Consider the following 26,037-nt stretch of genomic DNA (forward strand, 5'->3'; position numbering starts at 1 on the left):
TTACTGACGCATAGGTTTTGGCACCAGTATTTATCTTTGTGCCTACAAAGCATGCCTGTGTAGCGCTACATGTATTCGACGGCAGAAGTTAGTGGCGGCACCTACCAACATTTTTCAGAACTTCCGCTTGCTTTGCACTCGATTCTAAGCCGCAGGCGGTTTTTTGGATTACAAAAACAGGAAAAAAAGTGCGGCTTAGATTCGAGTAAATACGGTAATTCTTTGTTCCGTTGTTCTGTGTACATTAGCACTATCACCAATAACCATGCCCTTAATGTTATTAAAAGTCTGTTCATGGGTGAGACAGGGTTATTCTGATAAGTAGGAAATTCCACCCTCTCATTGATATGACCTAATAATCACCACACTGTTTCTTTTGAAAGTCGAAATTTCTCTTCAAATTTCCTGTCACCATAATCATCGAAAGAATTTCCCCCTTTCCACAAGTATACTAATATGGTTGTGGTGACAATTTATGTGGTCAAGATGTAAAATTTTTTATCTTCTGTGTCATCTAAAATATCAAAAGGTGCTGCCATCTTATTTAACTTATTTTAACAATTCCCAGTTCAAGATTAAGGGGCCACCAACATTGGTCAACTTTGACTGTGACAAACTCCTTCATTTAACTTTAACCAAGGCTGGTGCATTTGAATTTTATGTTGACAAAGGTTAAATGCCAATGTAACCTTGGTGAACTTTTAATTAATCTTGGTTCAGTCGATCCAAAAACTTTTTCATTGCACGTGTGAGAGAAAGAATTGAAGATATGGATCAAATCATACAGTTCATCAGTTTTTATACTAATTCATTGCATATTCATGCAGTTATCTTCCAGTTATTACAGACTAGTTCTAATGTCAATGTATACATAGGTAGAAGTGTCAGTCTGTACCTTCTTGATATGATTTGGGGGTTCTGTTAATGACAGGGATGATTAACATGTGCAGTTTGAGCAACAGGCAGTAGGTTTAGTGACAGTGCTTAAGTGCTTGTTAGTGCCGTGGTAATAGGGGGTGTGAAATGCTGGCAGCATATAATGCCAGAAAATGGTGGATTATGTTTCATGCCTACCCTATTTCAAATATTAGTAGTGTAGTGAGAAGAGAGGAATTATTAACATTAAATTTAAGCTAGTTCCAGGATGACCCCTCATTGTCTTGAAGAGAAAATACAGCACCTAAAGTATGGACTCAAAAGAAGCAGAATTTCAGCAGTGAGATTAAATTATTCTGAGAGCAGGAGACTCTGAAAAGAAATTCCAGTAAGATAGTCATAACTGAGCCTTCATAGTGGAAATACTTCATCAGAAAATATTTTTATATTGTCTGGAAACATTGATTAGAGTTTGAGGTGGCTGAATGATAAAGAGCACTGCTGATTAAGACATGAAGTAAAGGACAGGTATGGAGGGTAAGGAGGAAGGGGGAGGGAGAGGACAAACTGTGGTGCCACTTAACTCTAACATTTTGTTGTGAAGCTTGAGAAAATAAATGTAACAAAGGTGAACGTTCCACAAGAGCTTAAAAACAAGGTTATTTTGACTAAACAATCCTTAACAGTCCATGATAGTTCGAGCACATACAGAACCCTATAGGATTTTTGTGCTGCTCAAATATTGTGTTTTGTCAATGTTTCCATCTTGTTTCGTGACATGGTCTGTGAATCTCTCAGGAGCAGTCCCTCCTATGTGGTTGTACAGATCTAGCAAGTGTTATTTAATTTTGCTTAATTCAATATTTCAGATAGTTTTTTCACTATACAAAAGTAATATTGTAAAATTTAATTCAAGGGTTTATCTTCTATCTTCAAGTGATATCGGTTCACGTTTGATCCTCAGTCTCCAGTTCCGTAGTTATCTATTTGCTGAAGTTAACTCTCGTGTTGGTATGACAAAGTAAAGAAATAGTTTCAGATTTTTTCCCTTGCTGGTTTTCACAGATCATAATTAGGAACTAATTATATTGAGGATGGTCGTCAGATGTATTTTCAGGACATTGTGCTTATAATGAGGACAAAATTTATGGAAATTAGGAAAATCCAGTACAATAATTTCTTATATTGTTTGTATGCAAGTAACAAATAAAGTAACATCAATAGGGAAAAATTGGTTATCTCATTTGGCCATATAGAGACAGTGTAAGTAAGTGGACTTGATGTACCCACTTCATGGGACTTTTTTGTATCCAAGCAATTAAACAAGTAGTACAGAAACATAATTGGCTAACAAAACCAAAAATTTCTAGCCATTAACATGTTAGGTTTATCATTTGTTATTAGTAGCATATCGTATATGCTACCTGTACAGTATTTATGCAATGTATATGTTGTCATTGGGTCTGATTTGAATACAATTCTGCACAAAATGTATTACTTAGACATATACTAAAAGAGAAAAATATGGTTTGTGCTTTAATTTGTGAGGCATTGTTTAAAGCCTCAGTCTTTTCACTGGTTTAATGCTGACCTCTGTTTTCATCACTCATAAGTACTTCACCTAATATCATCCATCTTTTTTTTTATCTAACCTTACCATTTTTCCATTTAGGTGCTTCTTCTAGCAAAAACTTACCGTAACTGTTACCGGCTGCTGATGCAGATGTCCTATTAACCTGTCACTTTTTCTCTTTCCTCACATATTCTTTGTAGTGTTGCTTCATTTCTCACATGGTCTATCTGCTTAATTTGTGAGGTAGTAATGAAGCATTTATACAGAACTGTGAGTGTACTATACTGCTAAGCGTAATGCAGTGCCTCGGGTACCTCTTTGTTTCACTTCGTAATCTGTGATGTGAGTGATGAATAGTACATGCTCTTCAAATTCTAATTTACTTAAATATTTAAATTTGTTCTGCAATGGATAACTCTACATAGGAAAATGGAAATACTGTTAGCTTCATTTTTGCGAAGGGTTTAATTAGTGCCATTATATATAAATACCTGTTGAACAGTATGAGTAACTTGTGTGTTGCAGAGACATTTAAAATGAAGTAATACAAAATATTATCTGTACTTTTGTTGTTATTCTTACACTGTGAATTGTCAGACATTCTCCATTATTACGCAACAGGACGTATTAGAAGCCTGTAAATTACTTGAAACTATAATGCCTGTGTCTCTGAAAACCATGTTGTTGTTTTTTGTACTCTTTAGTAGTATGTGCAGGTAGTGCATCTATAAGCTTATTGAATAATTTATTTCAGGTGTGCAGTATGATCGAACAAGCCCAGGATTTAAGGCATTGGCCAGAATAGCAACACTTTGTAACAGAGCTGAATTCAAGCCCGGTCAGGATGGAGTACCAATCTTGAAAAGGTTAATATAATTGTAATTAAGCACTACAAATCTGTATTTTTTTGTTTAGGGCCCAAGTATTGAAAAACTGTGTTATTGCATACGAATTCACTACTGTTTTTGCCATTTCATTCTCTTTCAGTGTCTTTATTACTTAAGCATTTCATTCAGATGTATTTATCTGTGCTTCAAATTACTTAAGTTATATGGTATGCTGTATGTTTGAGTAATTTTTTGGAGATATATTAAAGTAGTGAAGTCCCTTCAAATTTGGTTCTAAGCTACAAGGTAAGTCAATTGTCGCCAGCAATCCTTAAACTTTGTTTTGCTTAACATAGTGTTAGTCAGTAGTGGACTTCACTAGTGTGAAGTAACTTGACACAGGTTACGTTGTTTGTTTATATCTAAGAAACAGTGAATATAACAGCATGTATTTGTTTGTGGAACACTTTCCGAACATCCAACCTTCATCTTAACCAAGTATTCACAAATGAAATTTAAGATTTGAAGAGTCTGGGTTGGTACTGACACAAGGGTTGAAACTGACAGATTTTGGACTTCAAGCATAAATACTTCTGAAACAAATAAAACTAATATATTAGTTTTTCTTTCAGAGCAAGGGTATTGAGCAGTAGTAATAGAATTTTTGCTCTTTGTTATTATAAAAAATCAGAAATAAAAAAAAAACCTGCTTATGTCAACTTCACCATGCCAGGGGGTGGATATGACTGATTATCTGTTATGTGATAATTGTGGATTGTTTATGACTAGAGTGATTTTTTATTGTTCTCAAACCTTTGTAAATAAATGGAAAAGAAATTTAGCATAATTATTAAATTTTAATAGTAATCTCAGAGGAAGATACAGAGAAAATTTAAGGACAGAACTATGTTATCAAAATATGCTTTATGAAATTCCAAATAAACACGCACAAAAAATGTGTTCACTGTATATTGAACCCCAATAAGTCCATTTCAATACGAAAATCCCTCTTTCTTCCAACTATTTGGTTGGCAAAATTTTACATCTGAACCCTCTGTTGTGTGTATATCATCAATTACAGGCCACACAAAATGAGACTCATTTCTATGAAGGAATGTAAGAAATAGCTGTATGTGGCTTTTCATAGGTATTTTACCCACATAGTGTTTATCTGTTTTCTTGGAACAGGAATGCAAAGAGATACCTCTGTTATATCTCAGATATCCATGACAAAAAGTGGAAATCCCCAGTTTGCTCAGTCGAGAAGTACCGTCAGTACATCAGTAATTCCTCTTCTTCTTTAACGCTAAAACTGGCTGACCATGTTTGTTTTATCATGAAAGCCAAGAGTCCTATTTATGTGTTTTTTTTTTTTTGGGAATTTTTACATTCAACTAGTCTTCTTAATATTAATCTTTCAATTCATAATTTCTTTGAGACACAGTTCGAAAGTATCCCAGGTATATTTCTTCAGTTCACACAGTTTACATTTGTATACATGTGGAATTTTTGCACCGACAAATTATGATCTTTGCAGTATGAAGAAAGAAACACAACTGTGGCCTGAGTGACAAATTCGCAAGTTAACATACAGACACCTGCAACGATGACTTCTTCACTAATCATTAGACTATTATAGACAATTGTTGCTGCATCCACCGTACCACATTGTTGCTGCATTCATTGGATCACACTATTGCCACATTCACGAATGCTTGTTCATAAAGGAACCACTTGAGGAAAGACACTCAATTTCGCCCCAGGTTTCTCAGCTGGTCAACTTCACCTTGATTTCCACCAAGAGTTTGTACATTCTATTTGGCGTCTATAAAATATGTACATGTAATGGATCATCTGATGTTACTGCTCTATTTTTGTTATGGCGGGTCAGTGCATAACATATATTAGGTCTAGATACAAGAGTTGTTTTATGTCAGTCACATTTTAGCTCATTAAAGAAGTTTAAAAAGTTGGTCTTTTTGAAAACAACAGTATTCAGATTCAGATTACTGCGCAGTTGGCCAATGCCACAAGTTAAGAACTTTCGAATAGAAAATATAATAACTGAAATAAAAGAATGTTTATCATCGTGTATAGCTATTTAACATAAAATGCTTTTTGAACTTCTCGGTCAACTTCACTTCAGCAGTCAACTTCACCCCATATGATGGTAGTGGAACTTCGTCAGTCAGGTAGGTCAGTGTCCGTTACTACAGAAGAGGGTCTTAATATTGCTGTGCAGTGTTTTGTTCAATCACTGACTAAATCTCAAAGAAAGCATTCAATGAAAGTTGGAATAGCAAGAACAAGCCTGTGAAGACTTCTGAAAAGGCTGAAATTGAGATCACGTAGACCTACTTTACTTCAAGGCCTAAATGAATGTGATCCAGATGGGTGTATGGAAGAATGGAATTCTGCAAATTGTACACAATCCAACAGGGCGCCCCTCTCAAGTTTTACAAAAGCATTCTTTGTGTGTGACAAAGTGACTCTCAAGATGAATGGCAGTGTGAACAGGCACAACTGTGTGAACTGGGATTCTATGAATACACATGTGGCTGTAGAGACAGAGTTAAACTCTTGTGGCATGAACGTATGGGCAGGGATTTTCAGTGATGAGCTAATTGGGCCTTATATCTTTTTAACGGCACTGTCAGTTCTGTAAATGGCCTAGACTTGCTTGAAGAAGTATCATTAGAACCAGAAAATATTCCAGATTTTGAACATCTGCAGCTAGTTAAGGAAAAAATGAGATGTCAACCAGATAGGGCACCCCCACTTTATGGAATTGTGATGAGAGACTTTCTAAATGAAAACTTTGAGGAATGGAGTGGCAGATTGGGTGCTATTGAAGGTTCCCAAATATCACACCCATAGATTTTGGAGTCAGGGATGCACTAAGAAATGAGGTTTATTCCCCCAAAATGTGTGATATTGAGTGTTTGAAAGAATAAACCAATTAGAATTAGAAAACTTATTGTCTCAGAAGATTGGGAATAAAATTTGTAAATCAGTGTCCAGAAGATGCAATGTTTGCTTAAAACAGCATGGAAACTACTTTGAGCATCTTGTGTAGGTTCATTGATCTCAACATGTATTTCTGTGTTGACAAAAAAATTTGTATTTTCGTAAGTTTGGTATTGTTGCACCAAATGCATTTTTGACAACTGACTTACAGCATCCCTCTATGTCATTTGAGTAGTATTGAAAGAAGATGCATAGTACATTATGGCATAAAAAGATAATGGAGCCAAACACAGAACACTGTCACATTATAGAATGGTATGAAATATATGATACTGAGAGTTTTTGCTCAAGTTTCAGCCAAATCTATACTTAAAGCCCTCAAGAAGCAAGGTAGTCTTTAAATTAATTCTACTGAAGAATAATTCATCAGTGCCACCATGTCATCATTAGACTTCATCAGTGTAATGAGAAATTCCGAACTGAAAGAGAAATTGGACAAAAAGATCCCTGTCGCCAAAACTAATCCCAGCAGCCCCAGCGGGAAGAGTTTGAGATCCATAAATTGTGAAAGGAAGAATGAAAACGAATTTTTTGAAAGAACATATGGCAAAAGTAATAATGACCCCTGATGGAGTTACTCCTGTGCAAAATTGACAGAATGGTCTTAAAAGTCGTGTATTAAATCTAGCGGAAAAGGTACTGGGATTGAATAAGGTAGAACAGAGGCAGTCATGGATAACAGATGGCTGAGATACTGGATTTAATAAAGGAAAAAAAAAGTTGGTATGTTGAAAGAGAACAGCAAAAGTGTAGGTCGGAAACAAAATTATGTGAATAAAAAGAAATGACGGAAGGGAAGATTTCATTAAGGTGATGCAGATACTGCACACAGACTCTAGGAAGCATGGAATAAGGATCATAGTGACAAAAGATAAAAAAAGTAATTGTATAATGATGGCTGCAAATAAGGTGAGAAGTTGGATACAATTCTCAGAGAAATTTAGGTGGTGTCGACAAGCAATCATACCAGTTGAAAATGAGGATACAGTGCAAGAAGAGAGTTGATACTTATTTCTGAAATTCAGAAAGTTCGTTAAGACCTTGGAAGAAAAAAAGAAGTGCCCTAGTATTGATGGAATACCAGTAGACATATTAAGGACATGAAGCCAAAGGGTGGAGCAAGTTTGTGAATTAAATCTATGTAAACATATTTTGAAGCAAATGTAATTGTTATTCTTAAGAAGAAAGCAAGAAAAGATAGGTGTGAAAATTGCCTGTCAATCAGTCTAAGATTGTATGTGTGAAGAATACAAAATTATAGAAGATGAAATCATATTTGGAGAAGACCAGTTTGGTTATAGTTGAAGTAGGGTCACTCGAGAAATAATTTCGCAATATGGTTTTGATTGGATTGTTTGGGGGAAGAGACCAAACAGCGAAGTCATCGGTCTCATCGGATTAGGGAAGGACGGGGAAGGAATTCGGCCGTGCCCTTTCAAAGGAACCATCCCGACATTTGCCTGGAGCGATTTAGGGAAATCATGGAAAACCTAAATCAGGATGGCCGGACACGGCATTGAACCGTCGTCCTCCCAAATGCGAGTCCAGTGTGCTAACCACTGCGCCACCTCGCTCGGTAGCAATATGGTTAATTACAGAGGGAGGATTTAGTAAAAACAAGGAAACATACATTCAATTTGTAGGTACGAAGAAGACTTTTTAAAATGTGGAATGGAATAAAATATTTTCCATTCATATACATTTGGTATCAGCTAAAGGAATAGAAAGATAATCTTATGAGTCATGGGGGCAGACTGGTAGAATGGTACAAGAGCCCAAAATTTGGACGGATGTAAGGCAGGATTGTTCAGATGCACGGTTGATACTTAATTTGAATTTGTATATTTAAGAGACAATGAGGAAAGTAAGGGATTATATTGACGTGGGAGTTTTTTTGTTTCTTGACAGTAAATCAGCAAGATGGCATAGCAGTGGTCACTGAAAGGTGACAGGAACTGATATGGTGCATAGTTAACATGAGCTAGGTGGTCGCTCTAGTTTGTATGTAAATGGAAAATAAGGCCAAGGGGCACACAACAGATAGACTTTCTGGATGTCTAAATGCTAAACTTGCAAGAGACATTCGTGAAGAGCTAGATGAATGTTGGTATCTTGAAAGTAGATGATAATAAACGAGAATGCTGTTGCAGCATGTACTGTAAAAGGACTTTCTGCTAAAAGAAACAGATGCTATCCTCAAAAAACAAAAAACAAAAAAAATGTAAGGCTATGTTTAGAACACAACTCTAAATGAGTGTGAAACATGGACAGTGGGGAGGACAGAAATGAGATGATTAGACACCTTTGAAGTGTACTCTACAGTACAGGAGCCTGTTGAGGATCAGATGGATTGATAAAATAGGGAATGAAGATGTTCTGCAGTTAGTCCATGAGAAAATATCCCATAAAGAACCAAATGAATTGAAGAGAAGAAATAGGTGGTTGCATATTAAGACTGCACTAATTGCAGAAAATGATCTTAGAAAGGTGGTGGAATGAAATTATTGCAGGCGCAGGACTAGGTATAAATATATTTAGAAGATAGTTGACAATATGGGATGCATAAAAATATAAATATATATAGCAGACAGTTGACAATATAGGATACATAATTTGTGCTGTAATAAAAGTGAAAATCTGGCAAAGTATAGGAATGGGGTATTGCTTAAAACCAAGCTTAGACTTAATGACCAAGAAGACAAACAGGGAAAGTAAAGAAGCAAAATGTGTTAGTATAACATATGTGATCTGATCTCTCGTAGTTTAGCTAGTGACATTGTTCTGTTTGCTTTTTGGGCTGATAAATTTTGGCAACAGATGGAACATCTTTATGGAGCAAATTTGAAAGTAGACATCAAAATCAATTTTATTAATATAAAAATAATATATACAGAAAATAATTTATCCAAAAGGAATTAGTATATATTAACACTAAAGTCATTGAATCAGTTGAAGAGTTCTTGTGAGACATTGAATTTTCAGGCTGAGGGTTGGTCGGTGAGAATTGGAGGGATGCATGTTGAGCATTTCTAAGAGAGAGGAAACCATAATGGATCAGGAAACAGACTGTAGGGAAAAGTTTATTTATGACCATAGTGAAAATGAAAGGGAGTGGGCAGGCCATGAATGGAGTGGGCAAGATGTTTATCCAAGTGAATGGATGGTGGATGGATGAAGGGAGTTCCTTGCTGTGTTCCAAGGGATTTTAAAAGGTAGGTAGGTTGATAGGTAGAGGAGGGAGAGAGAGAGAGAGAGAGAGAGAGAGAGAGAGAGAGAGAGGAGACGACGACGACGACGACGACGACGAGGATGATGATGATGATGATGATGATGATGATGATGATGATGATAGGGGATTACCTCATGAGAAATTGGTAGATGACATTAGGAAACACATAAGCAATGTGGGTATGTATAATTGGAGACACTGTAATACATGGAAAGGCTTGGAGGTGCCATTTTTCCAACAGTGGGTGTCAAATCACCATGTCTCTTCAACTCTCGGGCTTGTAACAGTTTCATCTTAAATACGATTCACATGCAGTATTGATTGGTGATAAAAAACTTTCCTGGTTTGTTATCAAAAAACAATTTTAATGAAGAGTTAACGTTTCTTTCCTGAGGGAAATGGGAAGGGATGGGGGTGCAAGCAGAGACTGAAAGCAAGCTTCACTGAAGTGTTACAGTTTCTTATTTAGACTTTACTTATTTATCATGTAAATAATCCTTTCAACAGAATGAGAGAACAGTGGCTGTAATAATGTCTGTAAAAAATAATCAGCTTACAACATTTTAAATGTGTAATAACCTGCACTGCATTTTTGTGACTACTATATTCAGTAAGCACTTTGTTTGTTTCCAGAGAAGTAAATGGTGATGCATCAGAGGCAGCCTTATTGAAGTGTATGGAACTTGCTTTGGGAGATGTGATGTCAATTCGAAAGCGCAACAAGAAAGTTTGTGAGATACCATTTAATTCGACTAACAAGTATCAGGTATCTATCCATGAAACAGAAGATGCGAATGATCCCCGTTACTTAATGGTTATGAAAGGAGCACCGGAACGTATTCTGGATAGATGTTCTACAATTTTTATTGGTGGTAAAGAGAAAGTCCTGGATGAAGAAATGAAGGAAGCTTTCAATAATGCATACCTTGAATTGGGTGGCCTAGGAGAACGTGTGCTTGGTAAGTAAAGCAAAATCCAAAGTTTGTGTGAAACTGTCATTTTGTTTCTTGATTCTGGAGAAAGGACATTTTTTAAATGTCTTTTACTATGCACTTTGCCTAATGTTCCTCCCAGGAGGTGGCAAAAACAGTGCATCCCTGCAACTATAACACAACAGCACAGTGTCTTTCAACAAAGACATGACAACAATGGAGTGTATATGATTACATGTCAGGGCTAAGGAAAATGTTATTGTGATCAGGCAGGCAGATCCATAGCTGTTACAAAGCTGAGTGTGAGAAAGTAACTGGAGGTTGCATGATACCGATTTAATTTTATGCATAGTGGTTGTTGTTTGAACCATGACTGATTTTCCTTTGTTAAATATTAATATATTAGGAATGTTTCTCTCTCCTAATATGTATCTAGAAACAGTATGATTGCAGTTTTCCCCCCCTTGTAATGCCCCTTTCTGTACAACATATTTTAATTATCACCTATAGTGAGGTATGTCTTTTATCTTTAAATGTAACTAGTATTGCTGTATAGTAAGCTTACTATTGATAGTAATAGCTTTTTTTATATTCTGTCTGTATGGCTTAAGGTGATCATTAAGTTCCAGGTGCGCAGCCGCATAAATTCCACTTCTTTTGATATTTTGGTGGTATACTGTTTAGCTGGCTTTGAAGCGAGCAGAAGGCTGACGCTACAGCACTGGCGCCATACTTTTAAACTTTTCGCTCTTGTCATGTGACCACTGACACACAGACTTTGATTGGGGGCAAAGAAGTACATGTATGCTTAGAGCTGTGACTATGTGGGTAGTTCTCGCTGGGAAGTCTATGCATCACTGTGAGATGCACCATAGCGATATCTTTGTAAGTTTATTAAAGGAAGTCCCCAAGCTGAAACCCTTGTCTCTATTAATTAAATTTGTTGCCTAACAATTTCAAGTGCTCCTATTACTGTCAAGTCCCATAAAGATGAAATTGACATTATAATTTTGACATTTTCATACTACATAGTGACCAATGTAAATACAATGCCCTGCCATGGCCAATTTATTGTACTTTGAGTCGGGTGTACCTGGAGTGTTCCATGCGTCCTTCAGGTACTCTACAAGTCGTGTGTCCAGCCACCCCAGCCTTCCAAAGCATCAAACGGCCTTTAATGGAACCAAAGATGTCTACTATCTTCGATGGAGGGCAAAACATCACTTTTACCTTGTGCTTGTTGATGATCCATACTATTTTAGATAGCTGTAAATCTATTTTTCCTTATGCCCATCTTTGATTTTATTCATAGTGCCTTACTTATCTACTGTGCAGAATTCCTTTTGACTTCAAAACCTCCCTTTGAGTTGAAACTTGTCTTGCGGAGCTGTCTTGTCAGCAGTGATGTGTGCTGTGTGCTCTGCACTGAACCAAAACACCCAAAAATGGAAAGTGTGCCTCCCTTTAGATTTCCATTGTAAACTGGATTTGTCCATGGATGGAATTTACATGATTTAAAAATTCTTGTAATTTATCTTCAACATGAGGCCACACTACAAATGCATTGTCAGCATATTTCCAAATGCTGGTTCCATTGTTATTTTGTTGAACTCCCCTGTAAACAAATGGGGACTACCCATGTTGACAGCCTCAGTCTGCTCAAAAAAATTGTTATTAAATAAACAGTATGTTGTGGTCTTTTAACATGTTTGAACAAAGCTGAAATCTCTCTATTAAATTTTTTGCCAATAAGAGAGGACGGTTCTGAAATAATTTACTTTATGAATGACACCATGTCAGAGCTCACAAATAGATCAGAACTGTTCAATTTAAGTGATTTTAGTTTGCTAAAGAAGTCCACAGGGTTGTGTGTATGATGAGCACTTTGTTCAAACATGTTATGACCTCAACAAATAACAGATTTTTTGAACAGATGATGGAATCACTATGGGCAGTCCCCTGTTGCCCTCCGTGGCCAGTTTGTTCATGGAGGACTCTAAGGAAGACGCTCTGGAATTTGGTAGCTTGAAGCCCACAGTGTTTTGGAGATCTGTTGGTACATTTATAGTGTGACCCCATGGTGAAAATAAATTACAAGAATTTTTAAGTCATCTGAATTCTATCTGTGGACAAATCCAGTTTATAATGGAAATTTAAAAGGAGGGATGACTTTCATTTTTGGATGTTTTGCTTCTACACAAGGATGATGGCACTTTGGGACATGAAGTGTATTGGAAATCGATGTATACGGATTTGAAGTCAGTGGGTATTCTCCATAGTAGATACATGCTGTTCGTCCACAGTAAACTGACGATTCATGCGGTGCCTGTTGGGAATGGCAGAAGGCATGTCATGCCCTGCATTAAGACTGCCAAGGGAAGAGAAATGGTGAGGGGAAGGCAGTGTCCACTGCTTGTTGCAGTGCTGGCTTTGTAATCATTAATAATGTGTACAGTGACACTTCATGTCTAGGTGCACTTTAATGTTAGCAGCACCCAGAGATGAGGTGAATACCCTTCAACTAGTGCCAATTTTCCCCACTTTTGGCAGCAGTAATAAAATCGTCAACTTATTTTGAACAAGCAGTAAGACACTACAAATGAAACTAAAGATGGGCCCAAGGAATGCAGAAGAAGGTACAGGAAGATTTAAGTCCATGGCTTTCCTGTCAGATATGGGTAGCCTGTTATCAGAAGTAGAATGGATTCTCAGCAAGCACGAAATAAAAGTTATTTTTAACTGTCCACCAAAAACACTCTTGGGCTCTGTTATGGATAATTTGATGCTTCAGAAGGCTCAGGTTTACAAGATCTGCTGCAGGTGTGGCCATTCTACATCGGAGATACGGATAGATAAATCATAATGTCCATGGAAGACACATGGAACACCTTAGGTGTAGCAAGCTCTTCCACCCCAATAATTTGGCTATGGTAGAGCATTGTACTGACACTGATCACTCTGTATTGTACAAAAGCGTCAAAATTCTAGCACCAGCTTCATCATTTTGGAACTCTGTTGTGAAATAAGTAACTGAAATTCATTTGGCAACAAATTTTATTAACAGAGAGACCAATTTCAGCTGGTATTAGCCATGGAACCTGGCACTTTCTTTGTAATCTTGCAAAGACATTGCACACTGCAGCTAAACAGTGGTATACCTACTTCCCAGTGCAGATTGACAGTGTAGCCATAGATGTAATTTGTGTGTATGTGCACTTCGCTGCCTTTGATCAGTGTCTCTGGCACCTGAGTATCTGCAGCCAGATGCACATTGGCATGGTCAGTGAGTTTAAAAGGATGGAGCCAGTGCTTTAGCATCAATCTTTTGGCTCACTCTGAAGATGACTGAACGGTATATGGCTGAAATATTAGGAGAAGTGGAATTTATGTAGCCACACACCTGAAATTTAATGGAGCAGTCATTACACTGTGAAAACAAATGAACATGCAAATTGTGCTCTTTATGGCCAGTAGTTAATCCCTAAAGTTTTTCATTTGCCACATAATGCTTTTTAATGATACAGAACTATGAAAAACATTGTTTGTTACAGTGGTACCAGAAAAAAAAAATGCTCCCACCAAAGCACACACAAAGGCAAATATGTCCTGGGCAGAGTTACAGATGTAAATGAAGGAACTAGCTTTTCAACTTACCTGGCAGTTATAAAGATGTTTAATACAAAACATATTGACATACTCTCACACATGTTGTTGAAGTTTAGGATACATGCAGCCCCACTCGGGGGTACTTCCTATTATACTACACACAGGAGGCAGCTACACGGGTAGCATGGGCCATGTGGAAGGGGCTGGGTTGTTTTTTAGGTTAGAGGGCCTCAGGGAACCACAGAAGGGACGTCTGTCTAAAAGCGGGCAGGTAAAACACAGTAAGGTAGTTGTAGAAACGATTGGCATTGTAGTTTTAAATTGGCATAGCTGTGTTAGGAAAGAACCCGAGCTCCAAGCCCTGATAGAAAGCACTGAAGCTCAAATAGTTGTAGGTACAGAGAGCTGCTAAAGCTGGAAATAAGTTCAGCTGAGTTTTTTTCAAGCAATCTAACAGTGTTCAGAAAGGATAGATTAAATACAGTCGGTGGTGGAGTATTTATTGCTGTCAGAGTAGTTTGCCTTGTAGTGAAATTGAAGTAGATAGTTCGTGTGAAATAGTGTGGGTAGAGGTTATACCTGACAATTGGACTCAACTATTAATTGGATAGTTTTACCGCCCCCCCCTCCCCGACTCAGAAGATATAGTTGCTGAACAGTTCAAAAAAAATGTGAGTCTCATTTCAAGTAAGTACCCCACTCAAACAATTACATTCGGTGGTGACTTTAATCTACCCTCGATATGCCGGAAAAATTACACGTTTAAAGCAGGCGGCAGGCATAAAACGTTATCCGAAATTGTACTGAATGCTTTCTCAGAAAATTATTTTGAACAATTAGTTCATGAGCCCACTCGAAGCGTAAATGGTTGCGAAAGCATACTTGACCTTTTAGCAACAAATAATCCTCGACAAATAGTGAGTTGTGACGAATACAGGGATTACCGACCACACGGCAGCTGCTGCTAGGCTGAATACTGTAACACCTACAACCATCCAAAAGAACCGCAAAGTATATCTATTTTAAAAAAAAACTGATAAAAATGCTCTTAACACCTTTTTAAGAGACAGTCTTCACTCCTTACGATCTGATCATGTAAGTGTAGAAAAGTTGTGGAATGTTTTCAAAGAGATAGTATCGACAGCAATTGAGAGGTATATACCACATAAATTAATAAGTGATGGTACTGATCCCCCATGGTACACAAAATGGATCAGATCATTTTTGCAGAAGGAACGAAAAAAGCATGCCAAATTTAAAAGAACACAAAATCCCCAAGGTGAGTTATTAAACTGATAGTTCGGTAATTTTCACATCTGTCAACACCTGCTTTCTTTGGGATTGGAATTATTATATTCTTCTTAAAGTCTGAGGGTATTTCGCCTGTCGCGTACATCTTGCTCACCAGATGATAGAGTTTTGTCATGACTGGCTCTCCCAAGGCTGTCAGTAGTTCTAATGGAATGTTGTCTACTCCCGGGGCCTTGTTTCAACTCAGGTCTTTCAGTGCTTTGTCAAACTCTTCACGCAGTATCATATCTCCCATTTTGTCTTCATCTACATCCTCTTCCATTTCCATAATATTGTCCTCAAGTACATCGCCCTTGTATAGACCCTCTACATACTCCTTCCACCTTTCTGCTTTCCCTTCATTGCCTAGTACTGGGTTTCCATCTGAGCTCTTGATATTCATACAAGTGGTTCTCTTTTCTCCAAAGGTCTCTTTAATTTTCCTGTAGGCAGTATCTATCTTAACCCTAGTGAGATAAGCCTCTATATCCTTGCATTTGTCCTCTAGCCAACCCTGCTTAGCCATTTTGCACTTCCTGTCGATCTCATTATTGAGGCGTTTGTATTCCTTTTTGCCTGCTTCATTTACTGCATTTTTATATTTTCTCCTTTCATCAATTAAATTCAATATTTCTTCTGTTACCCAAGGATTTCTACTAGCCCTCGTCTTTTTATCTACTTGATTCTCTGCTGCCTTCACTACTTCATCTCTCAAAGCTACCCATTCTTCTCCTACTGTATTTCTTTCCCCCATTCTTGTCAATTGTTCCCTTATGCTCTCCCTGAAACTCTGTACAACCTCTGGTTCTTTCAGTTTATCCAGGTCCCATCTCCTTAAGTTCCCACCTTTTTGCAGTTTCTTCAGTTTTAATCTACAGTTCATAACCAATAGATTGTGGTCAGAGTCCACATCTGCCCCTGGAAATGTCTTTACAATTTAAAACCTGGTTCCTAAATCTCTGTCTTACCATTATATAATCTATCTGAAACCTGTCAGTATCTGCAGGCTTCTTCCATGTATACAACCTTCTTTTATGATTCTTGAACCAAGTGTTAGCTATGATTAAGTTGTGCTCTGTGCAAAATTCTACCAGACGGCTTCCTCTTTCATTTCTTAGCCCCAATCCATATTCACCTACTACGTTTCCTTCTCTCCCTCTTCCTACTACCTAATTCCAGTCCCCCATGACTATTAAATTTTCGTCTCCCTTCACTATCTGAATAATTTCTTTCATTTCATCATACATTTCCTTGTCATCTGCAGAATTAGTTGGCATATAAACTCGTACTACTGTAGTAGGCGTGGGCTTCGTGTCTGTCTTGGCCACAATAAGGCGTTCACTATGCTGTTTGTAGTAGCTTATTTGCGCTCCTATTTTTTTATTCATTGTTAAACCAACTCCTGCATTACCCCTATTTGATTTTGTATTTATAACACTGTATTCACCTGACCAAAAGTCTTGTTCCTCCTGCCACCAAACTTCACTAATGCCTACTATATCTAACTTTAACCTATCCATTTCCATTTTTAAATTTTCTAACCTACCTGCTCGATTAAGGGATCTGACATTCCATGCTTCGATCCGTAGAACGCCAGTTTTCTTTCTCCTGATAACGACGTCCTTTTGAGTAGTCCCCGCCCGGAGATCCGAATGGGGGACTATTTTACCTCTGGGATATTTTACCCAAGAGGACGCCATCATCATTTAACCATACAGTAAAGCTGCATGCCCTCGGGAAAAATTACGGCTGTAGTTTCCAATTGCTTTCAGCCGTTCGCAGTACCAGCACAGCAAGGCCGTTTTGGTTAGTGTTACAAGGCCAGATCAGTCAATCATCCAGACTGTTGCCCCTGCGAGTACTGAAAAGGCTGCTGCCCCTCTTCAGGAACCACACGTTTGTCTGGCCTCTCAACAGATACCCCTCCGTTGTGGTTGCACCTACGGTACGGCTATCTCTATCGCTGAGGCACGCAAGCCTCCCCACCAATGGCAAGGTCCATGGTTCTTGGGGGGAAGATTGCTCCCATTGGGGTTGCAAAGACAAGATTAGACCAACTATACAGCACAAAAAAAATGGTTCAAATGGCTCTGAGCACTATGGGACTTAACATCTATGGTCATCAGTCCCCTAGAACTTAGAACTACTTAAACCTAACTAACCTAAGGACATCACACAACACCCAGTCATCACGAGGCAGAGAAAATGCCTGACCCTGCCGGGAATCGAACCCGGGTGTGGGAAGCGAGAACTATACAGCACAGACAGATGCATTTAAACACTCATTTTTCTCATGCTGAATAGAATGGGAGAAGCCCCAACAACTGGTCCATTGGGACATACCCTGTGCCATAACTGCAGTGGTTTGCAGAGTATAAATGTAGCTGTGGAAGTAGGGGATGAGCTATGAGGACTGGCAGCACCAAGAAAAGCATTTCTGAAAAAGAAAAATTCGTTAGCACCGAATATAAATTTAGGCGTTACAAAGTCTTTTTTGCAGGGTTTTTGTCTAACCATGTATGGAAGTGAAACATGAATGATAAACAGAATAGAGACACTTTTGGAATGTGCTACAGAAGAATTCTGAAAATTAGGTGGGTAGCCCAGGTAATTAGTGTAGAGGTATTAAATCGAATTGGGGAGAAAAAGAATTTGTGACTCAACTTCATTAAAAATTACTTCAGTTCACAGGACACACAGTGAGGCATCAAGGAAACATCAGTTTGGCATGTAGGGAAGTATGATGGGTAAAAATTGTAGTCTGAGGTCGAGTGATGGACACAATAGTGGGGTTCAAGTGGATATAAGTTACAGTAGTTACGCAGAGATGAAGAGGCATGCACAGGGTAGAGTAGTGTGGAGACTTGCATCAAATCAGTCTTCGAAGTGAAGATAACAACAACAACAAGCTGTAAATAACTTTGATTCTTTAACTGGTTCCTTTATAAAGCCTTAGATTCACTCCTTATTGTTGTTGATCCGAAGTAGTGCTTTGTTGCTAATGAGCCTAAATGGGAGTATGTTAAATCCTAATTACAAATAAAAACAAGGTATAATTATGCACAGAGAAACAAACTTATAATCATTTTCCAATGTTCAATTTTCAGAGATTTTTGATAATGTGCAATATTAATTTTTCCCCACTTTTTTCCACAGTCTGTCTAATTTTGACATTATTTCATAATTTTTTCAGGTTTCTGTGACTTTATGCTGCCAACAGACAAGTTTCCTCCTGGATTCAAGTTTGATGCTGATGATCCTAATTTTCCCCTAAATGGACTTCGTTTTGTTGGGCTTATGTCAATGATTGATCCACCTCGTGCAGCTGTACCTGATGCTGTTGCAAAGTGTCGTTCTGCTGGTATAAAAGTTATCATGGTGACTGGTGATCATCCCATCACTGCCAAGGCTATTGCTAAATCTGTTGGAATCATCTCTGAAGGTCTGTACAGTATTTATATTTTCTGGCGAATTGGAAAAAGAATGTAAAAGTAATGTAGGTGACTTATTTCTACGATTATGCATCTTATCCCAAAACATCCTGCACTGAGATTAAAGCTTTGTCTTCTATCATTGGTGTAGTTTCCCTCTCTTTGCATTACTCATCCACTTCTATTTTTGTTTTCTGCTTTCCTTCTCATCTGCTAATCCTTCCCTGTTATTTATCACTCTTCCCCTGACCAGTAAACTTCTTCTCTGTCTGTCAGCTTTCTTTTCTACTATTGTCGTATATTTCTTGTAGACGTGGTTACTCACATTTGATAAGAATGTAGTGAGAAAATTCCTTGATGTTAAATTCCCCACTTACTTATTGCTATGGATATTATAATTGTTATTATTATTACTATTATTATTATTGTTATACACTGATAGTGTACTTTACAAATTGTGATATTTATTCACCGTGGAAGTCTGGTGAGAGAGGACCTGAAGACTGCGAGCTCCTTTTTTCTCAGTGTAGAGCAACTCACAGACTACTGCATAAAAGTTAATATTCTATAGCCTGTCATCAGAACGACCATCTGAAGAGTGGCATTGAAACTAAAATTGACCACCATACATTGTGCTCAGTGACAGTCGAAAACAAAAGAGAACAACAAAATAATAGTCATGGCACTAATACTTATACCTTGTTGTTGATTTTGATTAAACTATGTAATTATTTTACTGTAGCAACCAGATTCATATGTCTACATACATTTAATAATATTCACTCAGCCCCAAGCTAGTGTCTCCTGTAAGTCATAGTCGAGCTTTCGTATTTGACGTTAGCCAACAACACGAAAAAATTCTCTCTTCCTTCTTTGCTAGTGAAATTATTTACTGCCCTTAAATCAATCCTTTACTGCTAATTTGCCGTGGGGAAAGCTAATTTACTTGTTTGCTAATAAATTTTAAAGACATATCCTCCACAAAGAAAGAAAACTGTGCACTGTTGCGATTTTATGCAACCTTTCTCTGATTAATTTTATATTTCTGACTGGTACGTAATGGATATTATTATTCATTTTTGAAATAATGTGATAAAGAGAATGTCAGAAAATAATCCCAGAAATGCGTTCTGCCTGGAGTGGGAGAAAAATTCAGTTCTACATCTACTTGTATTGGTACGCAACTTCCTACACCGTACACTGCAGCAGTATAACAAACGTCATAAGGAAGGATAATGTTTGATGAACACTACAATTCACTTATTTATTTTATACATTTTTTTAAAATCACAGTTACTATGGATAATTACAGAACTTCTTTGCAGTATTACACCAGAGAGAGAGAGAGAGAGAGAGAGAGAGAGAGAGAGAGAGAGAGAGACGGGGGAGGGGGGGGGGGAGTCCAACTTTTATGTTAATAATCAACTAAGCGGTTTATATATATTTTTTGTAATTGTTCACTTTCTTTAACTTAACACAACAGTGTTAACTAAGGACATTATTCTTTGCATCTCATTGTATTCTTTTTAGTTGTAATACTTGTTTCTCTGATTTATGTTGAGATAACACATTGCCATCTGTCAATCCCTAATAACACAATGTTCTCTCCGCTTCCATTAGAGGTTCCCATTTTTGCCAACACAAGGTGCAACAAGTGTGTCCTTTGCTGTATTGCTTGTCTGGTGTGAATCGTGTTGCTTTAAAGAAAAGCGGTTATGTATTCAGATACCAGAAACTAGTCTCATTGGAGTTCTCGTACATGAAAAAAGTAAATGATATATAAACTTAAATCAGATTATTTTTAACATTTTGTGTGGGAAACTGTAGCCTGTTGACACGGAGAAATGTAAAGAAAAAATTAAATAGTTAAAATAAATGTGAGCTATCCATGCTGCTCCCTCAAAAGGCCTTAATCTTGCCAGCTGAAGTAAACACATAAATATTGTTTCACCACTATAAATTGGCCCTTTACTTGATGGCAGGTGGAAATTGCAGGAGCCCATGCCTTGCCCCAGCATGCATTAAGACAGCATTAAGGAGAGGAGCAGTGAAGGGAAGGCAGTACCTTCCCCTACCAGCAGTGCTGGCACCATTATTAATATTTTGTACTCATATTTAAGCAGAGGTGACACACAAAAATATCGGCAGTGGTTGGAAACAAATGAGTGTCTTCCAGGTAGTGCCGATTCTCTCTGCTATTGACAGCCCAGTAAATAGGGTCAACTTATCATGGCCATGCTGTAAATAAATAACTGCGTTGATATGCTCCTTTTGTGGTTTAGTCTTTACCATTGATGGATAATGATATTAAGGTCATTAGTTTAATGCACAGTTGATCGCTTCCAATTTGTAAGTGATGGAAAGGTCAGGGATGATATCCACTCAGCCTTGGAAAATTAAATGAGAATCTTCCAATGTAAATAAATAATGAAACTGCCTGTCAAAATCTGAAGTAGAGTGAAACTGAAAGGCTTGCACCAGACTGAGCACCATAACTTCTTATAGTAATAAAAACGTAGTTTTAAGTTAATTTCAAACTGTCCATTCATATGGAAAAGTAACTGCACATACATCACATCAATTTGAATTGTGGTTGTTAATATTACACAATTCCAAAATTGTGAAACAGCTCTAATGTTGCAGCGACTGATTCGTAATGAATGAGATCGCTGTAGAAAATCTTTGCACAAAAATAGCTCAGTTATGGAATTGCTACCTTGATGTGTTAATTCTGAACTTCATGATTTTCCTTAGGGTAACTACTCTCCTAGACTTATTTTTGTGTCTCCGACATCAAGGTAATCCTCTCCCACCTGCAAACTGTGTGCATAAGCTTAGGAAAGTAACCATTAAAGTTAGGGGTTCTAAGCTTTTTGATTCATCCCATACTCTCAAATATAAAGAAATATCACTGAGATGTGTCATCAAGGGAGACACTAACGTGGGCCTTCTACCAGTCTGGAATGGGACAACATACCTGTAGTTAAACTGTTGTCAACACAGTTCTCAGTTGTGAAAGTACCAAATGTACAGTCTGCAGAGGCATGTGAGAGAGATATGACAGGACAGTGTCCTCTGTGCATATATGATGCTTAATTTATTGATAACTGATTCATTATTTTTTTAAATTGTGCCAGAGTAAGATTTAATAAAATAAATCTCATTTTGTGAACTTTAATCTTAATCACACCTCCATTTCCAGGCAATGAAACTGTGGAAGATATTGCACAACGATTAAACATTCCAGTGTCAGAAGTTAATCCTCGTGAAGCAAAAGCAGCTGTGGTTCATGGTACAGAACTACGTGACCTTAATTCTGATCAGCTAGATGAGATCCTCAGGTACGTATCACTAGTTCATCATCAAGGAATAACATTCTTGTGAAGTATGCTTAATAGTGTTACAGTTCCATGATGAACAGGAGCCTACTGATTTTTCGCATTGCTTTTTACTTTTTGAAGAACAATTCGTTTGAAAGTCTTTGAAGGTTGAGAAATTTATGAAATGGAAAAAAAAGATTTCTGCCTCAGTTGTTGTTTATTGATTATGAGGAAACAGTTATTCAAGGAGAGTTGTTTCTTTCAGTAATAAACAGGGAAGTATTTACTGAGAAAAAGACTAAGCAGTGCTAAGTCTGTCAAGTTAAACTGAACATTATCTTGCAGAGTGAGTGAGTGTGTGTGTGTGTGTGTGTGTGTGTGTGTGTGTGTGTGTGTGTGTGTGTGTGTGTGTGCGCGCGCGTGTGTGTGCTCGCGCGTGTGTGTGTGCGCGCGTGTGCGTGTGCGTGCTTGGGGGTGCAGGTGTGCGTGTTTTGAGGGAAAAAAAAGAAAAATTCAATCCACTTGACCGATGCAAGTATGTCCTAGAAACCAAGTGATACGTGTAAAGAAACTTAGTACTCATCTGTTCTTCCACATAGTTGTCTATTGCTCCATAATTCCTGTTCCACATAAAATACGATGTTTTGGAAATGGTAAGAGCAAAAAGAGCATTAGGTGTAAGGGAAGCACAAATTTCAGAGGATTTGTCAGAAACTTTTATTCAAGTTCTACATTATTGTATGCATTGAGCAGTGGTTGTGTGTGTGGTAGAAGAGGGTCATTAAAAAGACAGAAATAAAATAATAGAAAATCAAGGTTGTAGTAACACAGTATGAAAAGATGACTACCCCCACAACATAGAGTTGGTGTTGACTTGAAGAGAGACATCCACCAAATGTAGAAAAATCTCACACAAACACAACTCACACACAAATGGTCATTCTCCAGGTGTTGAGGCTCCCACCTTAGCACCTGAAGACAAAAGTAGCCGCGTGTGTGCGCTTGCGTGCGTGCGTACGTATACACACACGTAAATTTTTCTTTAAATCTATGTCTCATGATGGACTCCGCCAGCTAGCTGAATATATTTAGAACACTTTTTCATTGTGTTTGTCTGTGACTCAGCGCTGCCTCTGTGTGGGGAGTAGCCATCCATCCTTTGGGTATTATTGTGAGATGACAGAAACCATCTTCATATACTTAAAGCAGTAAGCTTTTTGTCCTATTGCCAACTTCAGATACTACACATTGTTAGTCTTTCCGTCTTAATTTCAGCCTGCTCTCTCTGATAAAGCTCATAATATGATATGTGACTGTCTGCAGCACTCATTTGTTCTACACGAGAAGTCCACTTATGGCAATTCCTCATGATGATGTCATTTAAATGGTGTGAAATAGTCTTGTATCCTCCTTAGGTCACTTTTTTGTCCTCATTACACCAATTATCGGTTGAAGAAAACACAATTCCTTTCTTGCAAGGACCTATTTTTCCTCACCATAGTTCCCATCAAAGTGTGAATAGCTACAACCTGTTCAGTATATGCTCCTACTAGATGGTTATCTGATTTTAGTTTCAGGTGCTGAAATTGCATTACAGAGTGTTCTTTTACTTCTGTCTGTAAGACCAAAAATTTTTTTTCATTTCTTAGACTACAGGCTTTGGTCAACATGACCATCATCAGAGCTGTTTTAAAACATGTCCTAATGTAATGAAGCCACAGTGGCATTGTAAAAAAATACACACAAAACTAGCTTAGCAGTGTCACACATTTTTGAAATCCCGTGTAAATTAGGCAACAGGGCCTGCAGTGTCATCCTCTTAACAGCACTACTGTTCATAACAAACTTTTAGTACTGTTATGAACGGTAACATTGTTAACAGTATGACTGTGGACTAGTTTTATGCTATACCTATACTACTATCTACAGGCAAGTTGTTGGTTAACGTTGTTACAATTTTTCAAAAGTACTTCATCAATTCACTTACGATTTTTGCACGACGCACTAAAGATAATTCAGACGGACATAGGCTGGATATATTTTTTAATATTGTATGTAACCGTATATGTAATAGATAAAGAGGAAACAACAAAAAGTTCTTGACCAATTTACTTAAGATTTTTACACAATGTTCTAAAGATGATTTGGGCAGATATAAGCTATATATTTTTAATATACAGCAAACATGGCAAGACTTTACAGTTACCAGATATGTGGGATTTGGATACACATCTAAAACTCCTTCCATCTTCTTCCCCCAACCCCCTTTCCCTCTGCCAGTCTCCTCCTCCTTCCCCCTCACTATGTCGATCGGCTCCCCCTCCCGTGCCCCCTCATGGTTCTGTTCTCTTACCCCTCTCTCTGACCTTGGGCCTTGTTTATTGTTATTGCAAGCGAAACCATGATTGGAAACTGAAGTTACATAAGATGAATGGGTAAATTGGTCAGGATATTTGGTACATGGAGAATGAGAGACATCTCTCCAGCTGCTGGATCTGTGACTGTAATGGCTTCAGTGACAGTATTTCATGTTGCTTTAATCTACGAATGTATAGGACTACAAAGTTTTGGATGGTTCAGATTCCGTAGTAGTATTCTCATCATAAACCAATAAGCCAGAAATATAACTTCCTGTATAACCAACAGTGTGTAAGAAAACAGAACAGGATATGTTTGATTGTACAAATTTTGCCTGAAAATACAGGTTGTTTCAAAATGATGTTTCAAAATGAATGGGACAAAAAGAAAATATTCCTATGACTACAGTAATGACTTTATTTCAGAAATACACATTAGACCAAAAGGTTAACTCCCACTGTTCCCATGGACATTTGCAGAAGTATAAAGTGGCAGATGCCTATCTGGTGTTGCATTTTTGGGACCTGTTCCAATGTAGTCATACCAGTGGAGTTAATTGTGCCTAGCATCTGGAGGTTTAACTGCTGTAAGTCCTGTGGAAGTGGTGGAAGGTAAACTCTGTGCTTTACACATTCCGGAAAAACAAAAAAAAAAAACAAAAAAACTATTGGTGTAATGTCAGGCAGCATGTGGGGGCCACAATATTAACAGCACATTATTTGACTTGGCGTGACCAGTCTGGCACTGTGGAAGATGTTCTTTGAGGAGATTTCTTATGATGTCATGGCAATGTGGCGGGCCCCTGTCCTGCTGTAAAATGAAGTTGAATAATTCTTCTGTCAACTGAGGCAACAGCCAGAGAGATAGGTTGTGCCTGTAATGGTAGATCCTGTGAAGAGGAAAGGACCATAGACTCTGCTGTTTGTTATGGCATAGAAAACATTAAGTTTCGGAGAATAATGTTTATGTTCCAGAAAGGCAGGTGGGTTTCATGTACCTCATATAATGCTTGTTCACTTTGCAACTTAAGTGAAATGTGGCTTCATCAGATAACACAAGTCTGTCTGCAAAACCATTTACCTCCATTCGTGTGTGCAAATCAATGCATAGTTGTCTCTGTTTTGGTTTATAAGCTGATTTTATGGCCTTGAACAGCAGATGATTGTGCAGAGAGAGAGAGAGAGAGAGAGAGAGAGAGAACACACACGCGCACACACACACACACACACACACACACACACACACACACACCACTTTTGAATGTGACACGTTCACTTCTCTGCTGGCAGCAGGACATGTGCATTTTCTGTGGCTTTTTTGTTAGATCATACGAATGTTTTCCACCACTTCGTTCTCGATGGATGGCTGTCCTGTGGTTTTCTTCTTGCTTGTGGACCCTGTCACCTCAAGTTGGTTTGCCCATCTAGCATTTTTGTGACAGTACGGTAGCTACTTTACCAAATTTGGTTTGAAAATGTCTTTCAACAACAATTGTTAATGATGTATTTGAGTATTTTAAGACGTGATATGCCTTTTTTTATTGCCCATGCCAACAGTTTGAATATGAA

The 26,037-nt window shown here is 37.8% G+C and overlaps 1 protein-coding gene across 8 annotated transcripts in view; it reads left to right on the top strand.

Annotated features, from left to right (window-relative positions):
* The window catches only part of LOC126480749 (sodium/potassium-transporting ATPase subunit alpha), a 633,888-nt gene that overhangs the window by 570,733 nt on the left and 37,118 nt on the right, over positions 1-26,037 (top strand). For all 8 annotated transcript variants that reach the window (XM_050104075.1, XM_050104093.1, XM_050104066.1 and 5 more), the window contains 4 exons: positions 3,204-3,315; positions 10,166-10,491; positions 18,554-18,802; positions 21,994-22,132. In XM_050104075.1, the coding sequence (XP_049960032.1) occupies positions 3,204-3,315; positions 10,166-10,491; positions 18,554-18,802; positions 21,994-22,132 (826 nt within the window). The remainder of the gene's footprint in view (positions 1-3,203; positions 3,316-10,165; positions 10,492-18,553; positions 18,803-21,993; positions 22,133-26,037) is intronic.

The sequence above is a fragment of the Schistocerca serialis genome, chromosome 1, assembly GCF_023864345.2.
Source record: "Schistocerca serialis cubense isolate TAMUIC-IGC-003099 chromosome 1, iqSchSeri2.2, whole genome shotgun sequence".
NCBI classification, from domain to species: Eukaryota; Metazoa; Arthropoda; class Insecta; order Orthoptera; family Acrididae; genus Schistocerca; species Schistocerca serialis.